The sequence below is a fragment of the Ascaphus truei genome, chromosome 1 (genome assembly GCF_040206685.1).
Source record: "Ascaphus truei isolate aAscTru1 chromosome 1, aAscTru1.hap1, whole genome shotgun sequence".
Taxonomy (NCBI): Eukaryota; Metazoa; Chordata; class Amphibia; order Anura; family Ascaphidae; genus Ascaphus; species Ascaphus truei.
Genome location: NC_134483.1, coordinates 98,357,812 through 98,379,947, shown reverse-complemented (window position 1 = coordinate 98,379,947; position 22,136 = coordinate 98,357,812). Strand labels below are relative to the sequence as shown.

Genomic DNA, 22,136 nt, shown 5'->3' with positions numbered 1-22,136 from the left:
TATATTTTTGCTAAGGATTAGCCTATACTATAGTTAAGTACAACATTAGGATTTCTTACAGGTGTTGTGCAAAGCTCGAAACAATACTGCAGTCTAGACATGTTAAATTGATTCTACTTTCAAGAAGTTAAGCAATTCACGAGAGGCATCAGGACACACACAATTAAAACACCTTCTTTAATTTAAAGCACTTTAAAATGAATCACCGGGGCAGCCAGGTGACAGCAAAACAGTCTGCTCTGCAATTACTCTTGGCGCATAGTGCACCCGGATGCCACTTCGTCAAACAGACATCTACGTTTTAACCTAATCCTTATATATGTCTAATCCCAGCTCAGGTGATTCTATAACCCTACAACACCATCTGCTGGTGAATGGATTTTGTTTTAAAGCCTTTATTAAATACCTTATATAATTGTATATGGAGAGATCTTCAATGACACCTAATTCTTTATCATGCATAACATTAAAAAAAAAAAAGAAACAGGGAACTACAAAGTGTGTCAGTAGAGACTGTGTAACGGGCCCTAAAATTTCGATCCTGGTGCGCTTGTAAAGAATTTTAAAATGTTTTACTGCTACGGAATGCTGGCATTCTTGCCGTGAATGTGTTAAATAAAAGAAAATTAGAAAAGCAGTTGTGTGTGCCTGTGTGTCCTAAAGCCTTCCATGATTGGAATACTGCATTTATTTCCAAGTGCAAATTAGTAAAAAAAACAAAAAAAAAAGTTTGAATCGCCTACCTCAAAAACGTTTTGAATAAAAAAAAATAAACGCATGTAATTCTGCCTTTCACCACTAAGATTTTCTTTGACGATATATAAAACTTCGTCCAGAACTTGAAATATAGGTTTTGCTGGAGAGGAGAGAGAGAGGTCCTTCTTTTCTCTGTCTCTCACTCTCTCTGCTCTCCTCCTACAAAACCCATATTTCAAGTTCTGCATGACGTTTTCAACGTTTTCATAGTGAATCTTAGTGGTGAAAGACGGAATTTCATATGTTCATACAAATGTTTTATAACAAAATATTTGAATAAATATTCGTGAGTTTGTGAAGAAATGGAAATATTTGCAGAAAAATCAGCGGGACCATTTTTGACACATCGCCATTCTCTAATATTCTGTGGCCACTCATCACAGACATTATACGCTAACACTGATCATGGTGAAGTTATTGTACATCTTTAGTAGTCTCAATATTCAGCACAAGCAGAATGAACATAGTGACATTATATTAATGTGTCCTTTTAGACATTTTCTGAAATATGATGCATCATAGTCTTGATTGACAAGATAAATGAGATAAAGTCATCTCATGCAAGTCTTAGCTCAGGAAAATCCATAGCCAAGATAAAGTCACTCAAGAATCCAGGAATTGATCATTGTCATACTATCTATTTTCATGACCAATCCAGGCCATGGACCCTTCCTCCCTCGTGCCTCCCTCTCTCTTTTTGAATGAAATAAACACATAACTTTTCTTTTAGGAAAAAAGCCATAGTTCATTAAATTATATCAACAACCAAATGGCTTTGCCAGGCTGCCCATCAGTGATCTTGAGCCCATGGCATTCCCGCAGCTCATGGTCACAACTACTGTCGGAATGCCGAATGAGCAGATGTATTATTGATAATGGGAACACTCCCCAAACTGAATAGCCCCAAAGAAGCATGACTCACAGTATACCAACCATTACCACTCAACTCACCAAATTATTTGGCTTATACGTAGCAAGCCAACTCCGTCAAGCTATGGCCTGAACAAAATCACATGAATCATTTTTTACTACTTAAAATTCCCTTTTTGTGTACATTTTTTATTTTCATATATGAACTATGCATTCTTTTATTTATAGAGCAAATTAACAAAAAAGAGAGAGGGAGGAACTGATGAAGCAAGTCCAAGATGTAAGTGACCACATGTGATGACTCCCAATGGAATTTAACTCAGCCCCTATTGTAAACTGGTGGAGGGAGGGCCACCAGGTCATGTTGTACCAGCCTCAGACTCTCCAACACGTTGCATATAAATATAGGTACCACTGTAGTTCCTCTACTCATGCTGGACGGAAGTACTTCCTCTACTTCTGCTGGATGGAGGTCATTCCAAGCAGTTTCTATGGAAGCACCCTAGCATACGTATGCAGTTTACCACACTCAAAAACTGGACTTACAGGAAGCCAAATACATATAGTGTACCTGCTAAATTGGTACATCTGGATGGTATGCAGCCTTTGTGCAAGTGCTCTCTTTCTTGTAAATAAAATAAGACCTGCAAATCCTTGCACAAATATTTAAAGCAAGAGAAGCATGTTAAATAATGTGTTGTGGATCATTCCAACACTAAAAGCAAGGAACAATGATTCTGCAGAATGTTTATGTGAAATCGTGTTTCTAATACACTACTTGACCTTCATCAATAAATGAATATGTTTAAGGTGAAAACGACAAATAAAGCAGTTATGCGTAGACACAGTTTATGAGGCTTTCCTTTTGTATACACAGAACTCATTGGCATTGAGATCTTTTAGACAGTTATATAAATAGTACACTGGACGTAGTTATATTTAAATTGCCTTGTAAGGTAATTACTTTTCAACAGGAGATGCTAATCCAACACAGCATTTCTCATTTAGAACACTAAATAAATGCAGAGCAATTACTGGAAATGGACAACAAAACTATTGCAAAGACTAAACTGAAGAACCTCAATGTAAATTTGTTTGAAGTATATGATATTTCTAAAGCCTTCCTTGTAAACGTTTTTCTTATGTAACATACTTCACTTTCAGATATTTCTGTCTTAAAGTGAGTATGTTGTGAAAAAACTAATTAATAATATTAATACATTTATGTATTCTATATGGGTTTAGGCTAAGGCCAGCCTGCTCTATTGGGTGGCTAAGGCTACGGTCCCAATGTTCACTGCTGCATGCGTGCCTGCCGGCGCGTGAACGGGTAAAAGCCGCGATGTGCAGTCTAGTGGGAGCGATGGGAGGTGTGGGGGGCATGGCCATGATGGGAAATGTGTGTGGCCATGACGAGGAGAGGTGCGGTCATGATGGGAGTGGGCATTTGGTCTACACTACCTGCACTCCCATTGGTCTAGACCAGGAGAGTGCAAAATTTTCCTGCGATGCCCCCCTGTCTGCCTGCTCCAGAACTCGTGCCACCCTCCTACCTGGCAGCTGTGTCAAATGATGCTCCGGGGCCATGTGATGTCAGGTCACGTGACCCGCGGTGTCATATGATGCCGTGTTGCCATGGAGACGCATCACAGCGTCTGAATCCCGGTAAGTTTTATTGTGGCAGAGGCCTCACACGATCCCCCGGCATTTAATTTAAATGCCTGGGGGAAGAGCGCGGGACCTCTGCAACCACCCGCGCCCACCAGACAAATTTGCCGCCCTCCTGGGGGTCATGCCCCCCCAGTTTGCACACCCCTGGTCTAGACTTTCTGCCCTTCCATTGGCTGCCCGCCGACCATGTGATCACATCCCGGCAAGGAAAGACAAAATTCTTGGTGTGCCCACACACACAGCGGCTTGGGCCTGCCCCATAGAGGGCTGTGGTGTGGTGTGTGGTGCGCACACAGCAATGACCACTGGGGACCTGGCCTAAGATTTTTACTGCAGCTATTTACAGTCAGATATAATCTAAATTGCAGAAGGATGAGGAGCAATACAAAAACATTTTATTTTTGGATGTTCAAAACTTACTAAAGTAAATTTATTATTCCGCTATCTTCATAAAATCTGTGTGATATAAAAAAATTACATTAAAAACTGTGATAAATAATGCAATGATTTAACACAAGTTCATAATGTTGTTAAGATTTCGTTAAAATGAAGATAAAATCTTGCTTGAGGAATATGTAATAGTATTTCTTAGCCAATAAAAATATCACTTGTGATGACATTCACATCTCTCAAACAGGTCTGCAACCCTGCTTTTCACCATTATTTCTTAGCCTAGAGTGCTTTCACTGCAGCAAGGGATTCTGGGAAATGACATGCAAATGAGCACAGTGTCAACCTTTGCTTCAAATCCATTTTAACATGGACCCCTATTTCTTAGAAGACCCCACGATAGAAAGTAATAAAAAAAAGACCACTGCACATCCAAATTGACAAAAACACAACATTTCATCATTATTAACCTTTCTAATTGCTTATATCATGCTACATAAAAGTCTGCACATCTTTAACTATTGCTAATATTTCATTTAAATTTGGGTGACCATAGTATGATAAGATAGCCCGCCATGCTAAGGTAATCCCAAATCAGTCAAGCACTACTTCGAATTGTATTATTTAAGAGAGAGATGCAAGGGGAATTCAAATCAGAGGACATGGTAACAAAAAAGAATTAAATTGCAATTTAGGATTTGCCTGATCTTGGGTTAAATCTGCGTGGTGGCAAACTTACTAAACTGTGGCTAAATGATGTAACTAAAGCCCCATTTTAAATGAAATATTAGAAACAGTTGATGATGTGCAGGCTTTTGTGCAGCATGATAAAAGTAATAAGAAATGATTAACAATGATGACATGTTGAGTTTGTGGATTTGGATGGGTGTTGATTTAGTGGGGTTTTTGGGTAACAGTTCAAATCAGTCTGGTGCCCTTTGATGTCTCTAGGCTACCAATGCATTGTACAGGAATACCGTCAGGCACTGAATGATTTAACATACAACATAAACACCCTACAAATGAAATACAAAAGACCTAACATCCATATGTGCAAATATTAGGCCTCTAGTGGCCCAAGTAGCCAACTAATTTAATGGTTTGTTATTGATAAAATATGCATTATTTTAGGCAATAGGTCATTAATTAATTACCTGATAAAAAGTTTAGTGAATCCAGGCCAAAAAGATTGGTCAATGAAAGAAAGCACATTAGTAATGAAACATTCCATTTTATTGTGCTTATGTTTTCATTGTAGGAGATACTACTCTTTTTAGCAATATTTCGTCAACCTACAATGTGTTTACCATATCTGCACTTTTTATCATATCAGATGATAATCTGAGATCTTAACAGTGTTATAAGTTATAAGTCATAAGTTATATGTAAGGCAGTGGTGCTCAAACTGAGGGATGCGATCGCATGGGGGGGAGCGAGACTGAGTGCGAGGGGCGTGGGGTTTACAGAGGCCCCGCGCGCTTCCCGAAGGCACTTAAATTAAGTGCCGGGGGAGCTGCAGGGCCTGTGTAAACCTAATTTGCTTTGGCTCCGGCGGCTTCTCACACGCGTCGCCATGGCAACGTGGCGTCAAATGATGCCGCAAGGTCATGTGACATCACGTTGCTATGGCAACGTGACATCATGACGCCAGAGCTGGGGTGTGAGGGGAGCGCGGGGGTGAGGGGACATCCGGCAGGGGGGCGCAGGGTAAAAAGTTTGCGCCCCCCCTTATGTAAGGAAAAGGATTGTTTACAATCAAATAATGTGAATTAAAAAAATTACTGTTAATCATCGTAGAAAAATACCACTTGTGAGCATATTCACGTATCAGTCAAGTCTGCAACCCTGCTTTTCACCATTATTTATTAGCATATAGTATTTCCCCTGCTGCCAGGGATTCTGGGTAATGACATGCAAATGAGCGCACAGTGTCACCTTTTGCTTCTTATCCATTTTAACATGGACCCCTATGAGTTTATGCCTGTCTTATTATACAGCTTTTAAGCACAGCCTGGATTAAACAAGTGCATAGCCAGTAAACCTACACACAGGCATCTATTTCAACCTTTTGGGTCTCTTCAGCGTGAGGCTGGTTATACTGGCTTTGCAATGTGAAGTTGGAAGCAGTTTCAACCACACATTAAATAAATTATGATGGGTAAAAAAGTGACAAAAATCCTCCACCGTACAGTGTACAGCAATTAGAAATACTTGTGAGCACATTCACATCTCACGGTTAAACATGTAAGCACAGTATTGTACTGCTGCCACTGGGTGGCGCTCTGTAATCAATACTGAACCCAGATAAATGTCTAGGGATTTATTATTTTGCATTATTTTGTCATTTCAAAAGTAACCAAGACTAAGTAAACTATCAAACTATAACTAAGTTTTAGATTTATTTTTTCTATGATCTTTTCTAATTTTATTGCTAAAAATTAAATATTGTTGTGTGTTAAGGGCCAAAACATTATTTTGGCATTAGGTTATAAGGGAGTTATTTACATGAATCTTAATGTTTATGCTCTGATTCTGAACCACTTGTGTTGACGAATAAGACATTTTTTGTGTGTGACAACAGAAAGAGTCGAGAGGAGTTTCCTGGGGTACATGTTAAAATAACATGTGCCATATTCTGCATCTGCAATTATTCCATTCAGTTTTCAATTTTTTTTTAAATATATATATATTGCCTATAATTGTCTTAGAGTACAATAAAACATCTTATGGCTTAGCTTAGTACACATGGCGCAGTATGCCTAAAGTGAAAAGGGAGAAAGTGTTAGATTTGTAGAAGGGGTAAAAGAACATTGTAATGTTTTAAACCAACAGTTGGGTGAGGTAGGTAGACCACTATTAGTAAAACATTTTAGTAGGTGATTACTTGTCTGAAAAAAGTAGTAGAGGTAATGGATCTCGTTGAAAATGAGAGGATAATAAAATATTGAATGGGGTGGAATGTCAGTGTTCCAGTGGGTGAGACACAGGATGCTGCGTTTCATAGTTAGCTAAAGGTCATGGGTCCGTGTGGGACTAGAGGTCTATAGAACAGGCTGGAAATAAATCTCCCAAGAGAGAGCAATTTTTCCTTTGATAAATATGGTACTGGTTTTTTTTTTCTGATAGAATGCCAATGAGTTGGAAAGGACATATGCAGTCACGAATTGGAGGGCAAAATTGCAGGTACCAAAGGTGCCTGTACTGTATATCAGAGAAGACAATCTGTTTTTGACTATATTATGCGGTACTATAAAACTGCTACCTTTGTACTATGGAAAAACATATCAAATTTGACCTGGTGGGAGGAAGAGATTTATTATAACGGAAAATGTATAAATCACTGTTTGGAGGACCCATAATATGCATGTTAGCAGTTTGGGGAAATTCATTTTGTGAGATAGAAAGACTGAGGCCCATATTAAATAAGCATTGATATTCTATAAGACACCTTCCGGCACAACCTTCTGGCCAGTTCTCTTGACTGACCTGGATTTATTAAGATGATCAATGATCTGAGAAGACGAGTCATTGGTCAATTAAAGTAGTGGAGGGTCCTAAATCTTGATCTATGGTTCAATTCCAGAGTCAATTAAAAATGCTAAATCAGTTTTAAAAAATGTGTTACTAAGATGCAGAAAATATTGACTGAAGAGAATCATTTGCATCTCTGCTCTATCTTTTAATGTAGGGTCTGAACATATAGAATTAATGAATTAATGAATTAATTCATTAGAATAACGTATTAATACATTATTGTAATTAGCTGCTTCCTAAGGCTGAGTCCATGGTCAGCGCTTATCCGCTGACTCGCACTGACATTTGTCAGGCGTGCGTAAGCGTAGCCGACAATTTTTTTTTAGTTTGAGCGCTCACAGGAGCGCAGGGCCGGTTACATGAGCGGTTCGCCCACTGAGGGCGAACCAGCTCCGTGACGTCACTGGCCCGCCCCCAACACGCCCCCGGATGGCGCTCAAACTAAGGCCAGGGAAAGCACCCGCTTTCCCTCAGCTTCCGCACGCCTCCGCACGGCTGAAGTCTGTATGGACTCAGCCAAACACTTATTCCTTCAGCTTGCAACGCTCCTTGGAATAGCCACAGATATGTACATATAAACTTCCAGAGACAATTGATCTGTAAGTGTGCCGAACATATTGCCACTCTCAGTCTGACTCTTGGTATACCCAGTAAGGGGAAACTACAGTACTGCAGTTTGGAGGAAAGCAATGAGGCTGGAAATGCTAGTGAACACAGCAAGATTTTTGTTGAATGCTGCACTACTTGCAAGGAGACATACTGTATCCATATAGTGTCTGTGTGTATTGCAGATTAGATCTGTACAAAGGCCACAATACACATTGATATATAACCTCAAGAGTAATGTTGTACATCATAGGATGTCCTGACAAGCAGGTACAAATTGTAATTATTGCTTCTTGTCTTTTTGTTGATATCAAAGCACAACATTAAATCAATTTTGAAGTTTATTTTACACATGCTACTTTCACATTCTCTTGCTGGAATGAAATATAGCTCATTCTGGATGCCCTGCAAGTTGTAAAGCTGTCAATTTGCATGTACACTTTGTTACTGGAAGCATTCTTTGAGCTATAGACAATCTAGTCAGAGACACTAACCATTTCCCTCATAGGGCACTAATCTTGCACAATGGCAGTGAGCTCACTGATATACAAAGCACCAATTATCAACAGCATTTCCCAAAGGATATGAATAACTTTCTCTGTGAGACACAGGGATAATGCTTTAAATTAATTTGTTTAGTCGTAAACGTGGGGTGAAAAGTTTTCATTTCTCTATTCCCTTAGTGCACAATTGCTGTAGTATTTATTGTTTCTATATCTGACATCTTTTGAGAGTCTGTGCTGTTTGATGCTTGCCGTATATACTATCTGTGTAAAGTGATTGTTAAATGTCATTGGGCGCAGAATCAATCCACGTACCACCAACCTGTCATTGAGTTGCACATACAGTGATTATATCTACTAGCTTTAATATGGTAGATTATATCTATTAGCCATAACATTATATTTATTAAATTTAGGACTAGCACACTGATTTGGGCTATTTATCAATACAGGTTGGGTGCTCGGTACGCTATGCCACATGACACACAATACACATACACAGGGCAAGCACTTTTGAGCTTTTCCAGCTGAGTAACCCACTTTCCCATCAAGGCCTATTAGGTATCACTGCTTTTGATCTGTATTATTAGGCATCAGCATATCAGACTATATACCTTGGCCATCTATCGTCTCCTCATTCCCTCCCGCCACTGTACATTATATGTATTTATTATTATCACTTTGTGTTAAGAACTCATTTTATCCCCATTATCAATTAAATGTTAAGTTTTAAAAGCCTAGGAGTGCACTACGAAATGAGCTTCTAGTTGTTAAGTGGTAGCAATAAAGATGCCTTCACTTCTCAGCTGAAACCAAATTCTGTTTGTTTCGTGTAAGGGAGTCTTGCATATCTACCTATTATGATTTTAATGCCACTTACGGTTACGTTTCTATTTTAACTGTACAGTGGTCAAATTAAGTCACCATTTGCAAATGAACTTCTTGTTTACAACTGCAAATCTAGTTTCCCTCCGATGGTGAGTAAACCAAATCGATTTTTTTTCTTCTCTTCTGCTTGTATGTGTGGAGTGCACTGTTCATTAGCATGTTGCATTTATTCTGAATTAAAAAATGGAATGGGATAAATAACAACACAAATAGTGTGAACATTATTTGGGGCACAGTATTGTCGATACACAATGGGCCATATTTGCTAATTGGTGGTATGCCATAACACACCTTCTTCAGCAGGAAGACATCTTGTTGCTTATTCACTTGAATATTTATTTATAAAATATTTTACCAGGAAGTAATACATTGAGAGTTACCTCTCGTTTTCAAGTATGTCCTGGGCACAGAGTAAAACAAATAGTACATGGTTACAAGTACAGTTACATAAATGAACAGGGTATACATTATATACGAGACATTGCGTGCACAGTTAAAGAACATATATATTATCAGCGTATGAAACAGTTACAGACCAGGTTAAAATGTGAGACAGCCTTAGTTTTGAAAGAACTTAAACTGGTGGTGGATGTGAGAGTCTCTGGTAGGTTGTTCCAGTTTTGGGGTGCACGGAAAGAGAAGGAGGAACGTCCGGATACTTTGTTGAGCCTTGGGACCATGAATAGTCTTTTGGAGTCTGATCTCAGGTGATAAGTGAATAGGCCATATCTTGTCTCTTGGTCAGTAAGGTGGTTAATTGCATACCCCCTTAGTAAATGTAGCCAATTATGTATCATTAGAAGCTACAGCCTGCAAAAAGAAGCTGTTTATAGCTTCTTTTTGCAACATGTAACAACCACTGTATATGTAATGAATTATGATGCTGCCAAAGTTTGGTAGTCATAGTTTTTAACCACAATGAGATCTGTACTCCCCTAAAAGAATGATCTTAATTAACATTATTAGGATCAGAATAAACGATTTGGAAAGGCTTCTGTTGTCAGATAATATTGAGGTTCAACTTTCACTGTGAAAAACGATATGAATTGGCTTCTGATGACCTTATGGGCCATAATCTCAGGTAACCTGCCGTCTTTTTGGACAAAGTCATCTGTTATGTAGCGATGTTGTGTAACTTCAGCTGTAGCTAGGCAAGTAATTAAACTGAAATATTTCCAAACCTCTGCTTTGTGTCTTTCCCAAATATATAGAGTTTGGTTTCTAAGTGAGTTTGACAAAATGGCAAAGTGCCTATGTATAATACTGTACATGTACAAAAAGCTAAACTGTGAAGACCAATCCATTAGAATGGTGCAATGCATTAGTGCTGCCAGATTCATGTACCCTGGCACTCTTTTAGTCATATTCTAAGCTCTGTAAAAGTTTAGGATAATTAAATAATCAGGATGTGCGGTGTAGTTTGTTTACGGAAAAGTGGCACTTGGCTTTACAGGGGCTGTAACCACAGTGCAGATTAAATGATCTCACTAAGAGTTTTTATGGGAGTCCTCTTGAGGGTTTCCAGCTGTGATATTGTCTGTTTTGCAATAAAATTTATGCACTCATGAAAATGATTTTGCCAGGTAAAGTGGGAGCTTATTTACTGAGTGCATACCCGCAAATGAAGTGCATTATATTATATGCCGGATCAGCATGAAACTGGATAAAATATACCTTTGTCAGCAGGATAAATTATAACACTTTAAAATGGAAATATTACATTCTCTGTTTTCCTTGGATGATTTTCCTGCAGTTACTAAAGCTAGTCAATCTATCTTGTCTCTGAGTAAAGTCATCCCAGTCTATAAGGCAGATCCAACCAGATTTAGTCATTCTTTAGGATTCCAAATGTAGTATTCATAAATAAAGTAAAATTTACCGTTTTCTGCTGCAGTTTTGAAATTACTGCATTTTTCTTCAGTTAAATTCAAAACCAAAGGAGCAGTATGCGTTTTATATTTCCTTATATTTGTTTCTATGTTTTGCGTTCAAACCTATATTTGCTAGAGATGGGTAATTTTTGTGTCCGCCTCGGACTGGCCAGTTCCTTTGGTCCACGGATTTCCGTGGATCAGTCTCAAAAAGACAAATCCGCGGTTTCAAATTTTTATATTAGACAGCAATCCGAAATCCAATGTCGTATTGTTAAAAGTCTTGACACGGATTATTTCGCGGGGAGAAGGGGGATATCTCACTCTCTCCGTGGATTAATCCGCATGTGGATTTTTCACAATCCAGTTACAGATTGTAGAATCCAATGATCATATCTTTAAAAATCAATCCGGATTGTATCCAGTGGCAGATTTGGATTAATCCGCACTGATTTTTTAGTTCCCAATCTGCAGACGGATGTTGGTGGGAAGCACAGGTTTGGTCTAAAAAAAAATCAAGGAAATTCTGACAAATGGATTTGGACTGCTTCATCCATCTCTAATATTTGCAACGCTATAAGATCTTCTAAATTATAGATCCAATGTAACAAAATGGTTGAGGGGGGAGAGAATGACAGGGAGAGGAGGGGGAGAGAATGACAGGGAGAGGAGGGGGAGAGAATAACAGAGAGGGGTGAGAGAGATTGATAGGGACATGGGGTGAAGAGAGAATGAGGGGGGAGAGAAAATGAAGAAGGGGAGAGAGAATGAAGGAGGGGAAGAGAGAGAGAATGAGGGAGGAGGACAGAGAGAATGAAGGAGGAAGGAAGAGAGAATGATGGAGGGGGAGAGAGAAAGCTAGGGACAGGGGTGGAGAGAGAATGAGGGCAGGAGAGGGAATGATGGAGTAGGGGAGAGAGAATAACAGGGACAGGTGTGGAGAGAGAATGAGGTGGGAGAGAGAATGATTGAGTACAGGGGGGGAAAGAATGAGGGAGGGAATTATAGGGAGAGAGGGGAGACTCAGGGAGGGGGGTGAAAGAGTAAGGGAGGGGGATAGAGAGAATGATGGAGTAGGGGAGAGAGAAGAGGGTGAGAGAATGAGGTGGGTAGAAAATGAGAGGGGGAGAAAGAATGAAGGAGATAATTATAGGGAGAGAGGGGAGACTGAGGGAGGGGGGTGAGAGAGTAAGGGAGGGGGACAGAGATAATGATGGAGTAGGGAAGAAAGAATTATGGAGTAGGGGAGCGAGAATGATGGCGTAGGGATAGAGAATGATGGAGTAGGGGAGAGAGAATGATGGAGTAGGGGAGAGAGAATGATGGAATAGGGGAGAGAGAATGATGGAGTAGGGGAGAGAGAATGAGGGAGTAGGGGATAGGGAATTATGGAGTAGGGGAGAGACAATGAGGGACTAGGGGAGAGAGAATGAGGGAGCATGGGAGATAAAATGATGGTGTAGGGAAGAGAGAATGAGGGGGAGAGAGAATGATGGAGTAGAGGAGAGAGAATAATGGAGGAGGGGACAGAGAATTATGTGGTAGATAATGAGAGGGGGAGAAAGTATTAGGGAGATAATTATAGGGAGAGAGGGAGGGGGTGAAAGAGAAAGGAAGGGGATAGAGAGAATGATGAGTAGGGGATAGAGAATGATGGTGTAGGGGAGAGAGAAAAAGGGGGGAGATAGAATTATGGAGTAGGGTGGAGAGAATGAGGGAGTAGGGTAGGGAAAATGATGGAGTAGGGGAGAGAGAATAATCTTTTTGTTCACAGACGCATCAGATTCAACCTCACCCACCCAGCGTACATCTGCGTTGCCCCAAAGGTGCACAGCCTGATGAGGGCCCCCAAGAACTGCTCCCCTCTGCACAGGATCAGCGTGCTAACATGTGCTTGTTCTTGTTGCTAAGCTAACATGTGCTTGTTCTTTGTTGAATCGGCAACCCCACCCACTGGAATGTTAATGAGCCAAGGGGACAAAGAAAAGATCTTTTTGTTCACAGACGCATCAGATTCAACCTCACCCACCCAGCGTACATCTGCGTTGCCCCAAAGGCACACAGCCTTTGGCGCAGCCGAAGGGCGGCCAAAGGGCGTGAGCCGTTTGCTGCCGTTCGCTGATGTTAGTTGATGTTAAAGTGATGATAAAGCTGCTCTATTTCTATCTGAAACTCATAAGCCCTTTATCCCTTGTACCCAATTTTCCAACTTTATCTGTCCATGAAATGTCTGTGAATTGACTGTATAACCCTTTTCTTTTATTGTAACCATGTATTTTTTATAACTCTGTGCCCAGGACATACTTGAAAACGAGAGGTATCTCTCAATGTATTACTTCCTGGTAAAACATTTTTATAAATAAATAAATAATGGAATAAGGGAGTAAGAATGAGGGGGAGAGAATGATGGAGGAGGGGAGAGAGAATGATGGAGGAGGGGAGAGAGAATGATACACTAGGGGAGAGAGAATGATGTACTAGGGGAAAGAGGATGATGATGTAGGGGAGAGAGAATCATGGAGTAGGGGAGAGAGAATGATGGAGTAGGGGAGAGAGAATGATGGAGTAGGGGAGAGAGAATGATGGAGTAGGGGAGAGAGAATGAGGGGGAGAGAGAATAAGGGAGGAGTGGAGAATGAAGGGAAGAGTGAATGATGGAGTAGGGGAGAGAAAAAGATGGAGTAGTGGCGAGAGAATGATGGAGTAGGGGAGAAAGAACGAGGGAGTAGGTGAGAGAGAATGATGGAGTAGGGGAGAGAGAATGATGGAGTAGGGGAGAGAGAATGATGGAGTAGGTGAGAGAGAATGATGGAGTAGGGGAGAGAGAGTGATGGAGTAGGGGAGAGAGAGTGATGGAGTAGGGGAGAGAGAATGATGGAGTAGGGGAGAGAGAATGATGGAGTAGGGGAGAGAGAATGAGGGGGGAGAGAGAATGATGGAGGGGAGAGAGAATGAGGGAGTAGGGGAGAGATAATTATGGAGTATGAGGGACTAGGGGAGTGGAGAATGAGGTACTAGGGGAGAGAGAATGAGGGAGCAGGGGAGATAAAATGATGGTGTAGGGAAGAGAGAATGAGGGGAAGAGAGAATGAAGGAGCAGAGTAGAGAGAATAATGGAGGAGGGGACAGAGAATTATGTGGTAGATAATGAGAGGGGGAGAAAGTATTAGGGAGAGAATTATAGGGAGAGAGGGAAGGGGTGAAAGAGAAAGGAAGGGGATAGAGAGAATGATGAGTAGGGGATAGAGAATGATGGTGTAGGGGAGAGAGAAAGAGGGGGGAGATAGAATTATGGAGTAGGGGGGAGAGAATGAGGGAGTAGGGTAGGGAAAATGATGGAGTAGGAGAGAGAGAATAATCTTTTTGTTCACAGACGCATCAGATTCAACCTCACCCACCCAGCGTACATCTGCGTTGCCCCAAAGGCACACAGCCGAAGGGCAGCCAAAGGGCATGAGCCGTTTGCTGCCGTTCGCTGATGTTAGTTGATGTTAAAGTGATGTTAAAGTGATGATAAAGCTGCTCTATTTCTATCTGAAACTCATAAGCCCTTTATCCCCTGTACCCAATTTTCCAACATTATCTGTCCATGAAATGTCTGTGAATTGACTGTATAACCCTTTTCTTTTATTGTAACCATGTATTTTTTATAACTCTATGCCCAGGACATACTTGAAAATGAGAGGTATCTCTCAATGTATTACTTCCTGGTAAAACATTTTTATAAATAAATAAATAAATGGAATAGGGGAGTGAGAATGAGGGGGGAGAGAATGATGGAGGAGGGGAGAGAGAATGATGGAGGAGGGGAGAGAGAATGATGTAGTAGGGCAGAGAGAATTATGGAGTAGGGGAGACAGAACGAGGGAGTAGGGGAGAGAGAATTATGGAGTGGGGATAGAGAATGAGTGGGGCAGAGAGAATGATGGAGTAGGGGAGAGAGAATGATGGAGTAGGTGAGAGAGAAAGATGGAGTAGGTGAGAGAGAATGATGGAGGAGGGGAGAGAGAATGATGTAGTAGGGGAGAGAGAGTGATGTAGTAGGGGAGAGAGAATGATGGAGTAGGGGAGAGAGAATGATGGGGTAGGGGAGAGAGAATGATGGATTAGGGGGAGAGAATGATGGAGTAGGGGAGAGAGAATGAGGGGGAGAGAGAATAAGGGAGGCGTGGAGAATGAAGCGGAAGAGTGAATGATGGAGTAGGGGAGAGAAAAAGATGGAGTAGGGGCGAGAGAATGATGGAGTAGGGGAGACAGAACGAGGGAGTAGGGGAGAGAGAATTATGGAGTAGGGGAGACAGAACGAGGGAGTAGGGGAGAGAGAATAATGGAGTGGGGATAGAGAATGAGTGGGGGAGAGAGAATGATGGAGTAGGGGAGAGAGAAAGATGGAGTAGGTGAGAGAGAATGATGGAGTAGGGGATAGAGAATGGTGATGTAGGGGAGAGAGAATGATGGAGTAGGGGAGGGAGAATGATGGAGAAGGGGAAAGAAAATTATGGAGTAGAATGATGGAGGAGGGAAAATGGGAGGGTGGAGAGAGAATGAGGGGAGAGAGAATGATGGAGTAGAGGGGAGAGAATGAGGGAGTAGGGGAGAGAATGAGGGAGTAGGGGAGAGAATGAGGGAGTAGGGGAGAGAGAATGATTGAGTAGGGGAGAAAGAATGATGGAGTAGGGTAGAAGGATGGAGTAGGGGAGAGATAATATGGGAGTAGGGGATAGGGAATTATGGAGATGTGGAGAGAGAATGATGGAGTAGGGGACGAGAATGATGGAGTAGGGGATCGAGAATGATGGAGTAGGGGATCGAGAATGATGGAATTGGGGAGAGAGAATGATGGAGTAGAGAATGAGAGAGAATGATGGAGTAGAGAATGAGAGAGAATGAGGGGGGATAAAAAATTATCGGATATGGGAGAGAGAATGGTGGAGATAGAATGAGGGGGGACAGAGAATGATGGAGTAGGGGAGTGAGAATGCAGGAGTAGGGGATAGAAAATGATGGAACTGGGGAGAGAAAAGGATGGAGTAGGGGAGAGAGAATGAGGGGGATAGAAAATTATCGAGTATGCGAGAGAGAATGATGGAGAATTAGAGAGAATGAGGGGGGAGGGCGAATGAGGGGTGGTGGAGAGAAAATGAGGGGGAGAATAATGAAGTAGGGGAGAGAGAACGATGGAGTAGTGTAGAGAGAATGATGGAGTAGGGGAGAGAGAATGATGGAGTAGGAGAGGGTGAATGATTGAGTAGGGGATAGAGAATGATAGTGTAGGGGATAGTTTATGATGGAGTAGGGGAGAGAGAATAATGGAGTAGGGGAGAGAGAATGAGGAGGGGGAGAGAGAAGGGAGGTGAGAGAAGGGGGTGAGAGAATGAAGGGAGTAGATAATGAGAGGAGGAGAAAGAATGAGGGAGAGAATTATTGGGAGAGGAGAGAGTGAGGGGGGGGTGAGAGAGTAAGAGAGCGGGGTAGGGTGAGGGAGGGGGGGATAAAGAAGGGGGGATAAAGGGAGGGGGATGGAGGGAATGAGAGAGAGGGGGAGGGAGGGAATATTATAAAAAATATATTAGATATAACATTGGAATTTTTCAGTTAGATAGAAAAAAATCTGAAAATTAATTGTGTTTGTGGGGTGGAGTGGGGTGGGGTGGGGGTGGAGGGAGGAGCACAAGGCTGAAGGTTCATCTGGGGTGCCGAATACCCTGGCACCGGCCCTGCATGGATCTTATGACATTTTTGTAAGAGCAGCCATTTTATACTGTTCCAGCAGAGGCGTACTGCTTTGGGGGTTCAAAGTACAGCTGAGCGAATCCGCCCAAATCCGTTTCCCGGATTTTCTCGCGTATTTAGCCCCCAAAATTCGTTACGCTGTGTAAAATCTGCATATGGGTTTGGTCGGTTTTAATCCGCAGGGATTCATCAAAAACCGCCAATGAATACAATCCGTTGACGGATTTGTATATTCAGCAACTCATTTGTGGATTCTTAAAAATCCATCAACGGGTTGCAGAATCTGTGGAGTGTATTGGCAATAATAATTTTAAAAAAAATCTGCAAAAACACAAATAGCCCTTCTTGTGATTGATCCGCGCGGATTTAAACTTACATTAATTAATTAAATTGACATTAATGCGGATTTTCAGCCTAAAATCAGCACATTTTAATACTTAAATGATTATTGGGTTAATAATAAGAACAGCTATCCAGGCCAAAAAAAAACATTATACATACTTTACAAGAAAAAAAATGACTGTTGACACTCTGACATCAATACAAATGAATTTAAGTAATGCCATAAATCCCCCGGAACAAACAGAAAAAACATTCTGTAGCATAAATTGAATATACCATGGTGAATATACCATGGTGAATATACCATGGTGATTATCGCATGGTTCCATCCCTTGTGATGTTACTGTAGGGTCATATTAATTAAATTGCTACGCACATTAGAAGCAGTTTATCTGACACATAAATAATGAGCTTTTCAGTACTAGGATTTTTATCTCAAAGTATTTGCATTAATTGATTTCTTTCTGCTTATTTTGTACCATATATTTCTGAATTATATCTGGCTTCCTATGTCTGTAAAGCATTAAGCACATGCGTGTCAGTATATACACAAAAGCATACATACTGTATATGCGAAGATTTGCTGCAAAATACAATGAAAGCCACTGGGGATTTTGCAAATCCACATGTAGTTATAGAACTTTAACAAAATGATCTGTGCATATTATCAGACTTACCATTGTACTCCCATCAGTCCAGCGGAAATCATGCTCAAACATCTTATCATTGAGACCGATCCACTGGTAATCATGACCTAAGCCTTTAAGAAATAAATAAAAAAGAATTATGCCTCTGATGCAAATATAAATGCAAATAACTATGTATTTACAGTGCCTTATTATAATTAGTATTATAGAATTATAATATTGTAATTAGTAATATCTATTATATCTATGTATATATATCTATACCATGGGTAGCCAACTCCGTGCTCAAAGGCTACCAACAGGTCAAGTTTTCAAGATATCCCTTCAATCTTCAACTGAGCCACTGATTGAGCTACCTGTGCTGAAGCAGGAATATCCTGAAAACCCGACCTGTTGGTGGCTCCTGAGGACTGGAATTGGCCAACCCCTGATCTATACACTAAAAATAAGTATCCCTCCCCCTCCTCTCATAATAGTATATATACTTACGGTTTACAAAGGCCTGCTCTTCATGAGTTAGAATGCTTGTCAGGTGACCACCCTGCACACGACATTCTCTCTCAGCTGCATCCCAGGTGCGCCGGTGAGCAAAGTATTTGTAGCAATGACCTTGAAACTTGTGCCAACCATAATCACAGATTTCGTTGTCTATAAAGAAGTGAAGAATAAATAACGTGAAAAACATTAGCACCTCCTAATTAAGTATATTGCAACCATAAATTATTTCATTTTTGTTCGGTAGGAAAAGACGCATCATATTTTCTAGCTTTCGTGTCTTTTATTCTATACATTTGATGAACGGAAAAAGAAGCATTTGCCATATGATCGTGAAAGCAACAATCAAAATGATATCCATTGTTTGTATAAAGATGACCAGTCCATGATATTTATAAGCTGGTATCCAGTCTTTTTCTCTGTCCACATAACCCATTTGATCAAAAATGCCCTAAATAATTGTGTACTGCTAAATATTCAATTACAGAGAGAAACAGTAAGAAAATGCATTTGGATATAGTTTTGGTCGTATGTTCATTAAGCATGTGAAGGTGTTTTGGTATAATCGAGAGGAGTTCTATTACAAGCGCATTCCAATTCTGGAACCAGATTTCAACTAACTACTACTACCTGTTTTTCATATCTTATATCACACCCAGCGTCTCCGTCAAAAGAACAGGTCAAACTGACAACTCTTGCTAAGTAGCATCTGTTTCAGTGTCTGTGTTATACAGTGTCTGTGTTATACATCGCTTTAGAAGCTCCGGAGGAGAACATGTGCTTCTGAGAAAACAAACATCGAAAGCAATATTTTGTATTGTTTTTTTGTTTTTTTTACAAAGTTGATAGATGACTGAAACAATGCCTACAGTATGTGCTATTGCAGCAGCACATCTCCAATATGCAAATGATAGGCTCAGTACTTTCCTGTAGGAAATAATGAAAGCGCACACTCATATCCTGATATCCAATTTTTTTTTTAAATAACGCAGTCAATACATTTGGGGTTAATTCCAGATTAGAACGTCGTTCAATATTTTTTGCTCTGTGAGACTTGATTATGATTTATCCCACAAAGTTGCAGAATTTTGTGATCGCTTCCAACAGAGCAAAAGTGCTCACTACTCTGAGAAATATTACGTGACAATGGGGGAGTTTATATTATATATGCAAATGGATAAATAATAGGACATTATAAAAAAAGTATTAACAACCTTAAAAGCATTTAAATTAGCAAGCATGACATTTATAATGTAGGGCACGGCTTAATGTTTAACATATTAGTTCATTTAAGTCTTTTACCGATGTAAGTAGATTTTAGAAAGTTTAAGACGCATATTGCTAAGTAGTATGAAATACAGAATTGACAAACTGCAAGTAGTAAAATTTAATGGGAGTAATAACCCACACCCATCCTGTGGTACAATGTGGTACGTGATCACACTGCTTGGCTGTTCTTGAAGTCCAGTGAATTCAGGACTGACGCGGCAAAATGTAGTCTCCTGCCAGACAAGTGTGTCTACATCTCTAATATGGTTTTGTTTTGTCTGGTAGAATGGAAATTTGGCTGGGGATATTTTTTCCCAGTTCTCAAACCACTGTATAGCCCTCAGCTAAAGCAAGAATGAAATCCAGAAGAGATGAGCGAACCAAAACCTGTTACTGATTGATAAAGTAGGAAACATTTATTTAACTACTTAGAGGGTTATTTACTAAAGTATCCCGGCTGCACAACTGGGGAAATGTCTGTGCAAAATAATTGCACCAGATTTATCCCATTACTTTCAACAGGATTCTTTTTTTTAATGAATATGGCTCTGTTTTTTGCACTGGTTTTGCCCGACTTTTACAGTCGGGAGACTTTAATAGACAGACCCCTTAAAGCACTTTCTCACACTGATCATGACATGAAGATTCTCATTATTTTAATTGTGCAGTCCTCCAAGCATTAAAGTGAACCAATTATAGATTAGAGCTTAGTGTTTATAGCAGCTATCCTGTCTGATCATCTATTTGGAATTGTTTTTTTTGTTTGTGTGTTTGTTTTTTAACAGGATTCGGACCAGGAGGTCCTCTAGAGCTGAAGCATGCTATTTTCCATTCCAGGAACCCCTGGTTCAGAGATATGTACAGCTTTAGGTGCAGTTCTTTCCCTGTTCTGAGAAAACAAAATCGTCACAAAACTGTGAACCAATAGGAAGTTAAACCGTATGATATGGCAACTTGATGACTGCACTGGTACCTCAACTGTAAGTATCTTTGGAACCCGGAGCTGAAAATAGTGTGGTTCAGCTCTAAATCAAACAAGTATTTTAGAAAATATTATGCATGGTAAGCAGCATTCATATGTTCACATAGTAACCTAAAGCTAGGGATGTGTTTTATTTTCATTTTTTTGTGTTTTCATAGATGGAACCACCTGAGCTTCCACAGGTTAATCACCCATCCACTGCCCCTTTCTAATGGTTCATTCACGAAAGGTGGTATGACAAATGAAAGGTGACAACATAAGGTAGATCACAAGTATAACTAGAGGGTTGTGTATTAAGGGACACTTGTTCCTGTTTTACCCTGCAATTGATGCCTATAGTGGTGTTTTCATTCTACAGTGTACATCTCTGACCATCAACATATCAAGATATTTTCCACCTCTTTCATCCCGCATGCATTCACTTGCAATTGTGGGAGTGTTTGTAAATAATTACCCATCATGCATAATATAAATGTGTACAAACACGGACAGTTAATGACAAACGATGAACTAGAAACGTATTTGTTGCTTCTGCATGTATTTGTGAATTGCGAGTAATTGATCTACTAATCAGAAAAAATAACAAATGTAAACTGAAAAACGTAAGATATGTTTGTAGCCACGTCTGCACACTCTGGTTGTGGGTTAAGATAAATTCCATAAGTAGAGACCTCAATGATCAAAAACAATAGCAAATTATTTGTTAAACATATCAGTATTACTCTATTGATCTATGTGACACTGGTCATTATACTGTGGTATAGAATTACTATTGAATATATTGGATAGATCCAAACATATTGCAATGTTCTGTGGTGCTATTATTTAATAGGAAACAGGTCACAAACTTATTTATGCATTATCCATATTTATAAAAATGCATGAAATAAGTACAAAAAGACTTGCTGATAATTTCAATGATGAATATCCTACCTTGTTCACAAAGGGATCCCACGTAGCTGGGAAGACAGATGCAAGCAAATGTGTTTATACCATCAACGCATGTGGCTCCATTTTGACAAGGACTTGAGTGACATTCATCTATGTCTGCATTAAAGAAGATGGATTATTAGTATTACATTATCAATTTAAACAAGAACATATATTTGTTTTTTTATTTTTAACATCAGTAACCTGGAGGGATATTTATCTCCCGGCCTTCAAATGAAGGTAAACTAATATAGAAATACCACTAGATTTATTGCAGAAATAAATGTTATTGAAAGCAATAATATTTTTTATTGGATGATAAATCTGGTGCCGTTGTTTTGTTCCAGTTGTACAGCTTTGAAGACTCTGAAACTTTAGTCTATAACCTCCTTTGTGTCTATAACCCCATAATGCAGAAACAATAACACATAACTTGACACCTACTCTCAATAGTGTATTATTTCACTTATGCTTCATTTCTTAGTGAAGCGTAAATCTGTCTTTTCACTGCCAAACTGTTCTATACCTTACTGAAAGTAATATTCTGTCAGCCTCTCCAGTACTGAAGCAGCGAAATGGTTGTGAAGAGCAAAAATATCACTTAGAATATATTTTAAGCAAGTTATGGGTCACTGGTGGGTCGCAGTGC

The 22,136-nt window shown here is 40.0% G+C and overlaps 1 protein-coding gene across 2 annotated transcripts in view; it reads right to left on the bottom strand.

Annotated features, from left to right (window-relative positions):
- The window catches only part of VCAN (versican), a 119,913-nt gene that overhangs the window by 8,238 nt on the left and 89,539 nt on the right, over nucleotides 1-22,136 (bottom strand). For both annotated transcript variants that reach the window (XM_075592562.1, XM_075592569.1), the window contains 3 exons: nucleotides 21,491-21,604; nucleotides 18,301-18,459; nucleotides 17,842-17,924 (listed from right to left, as the gene is read on the bottom strand). In XM_075592562.1, coding sequence (XP_075448677.1) covers nucleotides 17,842-17,924; nucleotides 18,301-18,459; nucleotides 21,491-21,604 — 356 coding nt within the window. The remainder of the gene's footprint in view (nucleotides 1-17,841; nucleotides 17,925-18,300; nucleotides 18,460-21,490; nucleotides 21,605-22,136) is intronic.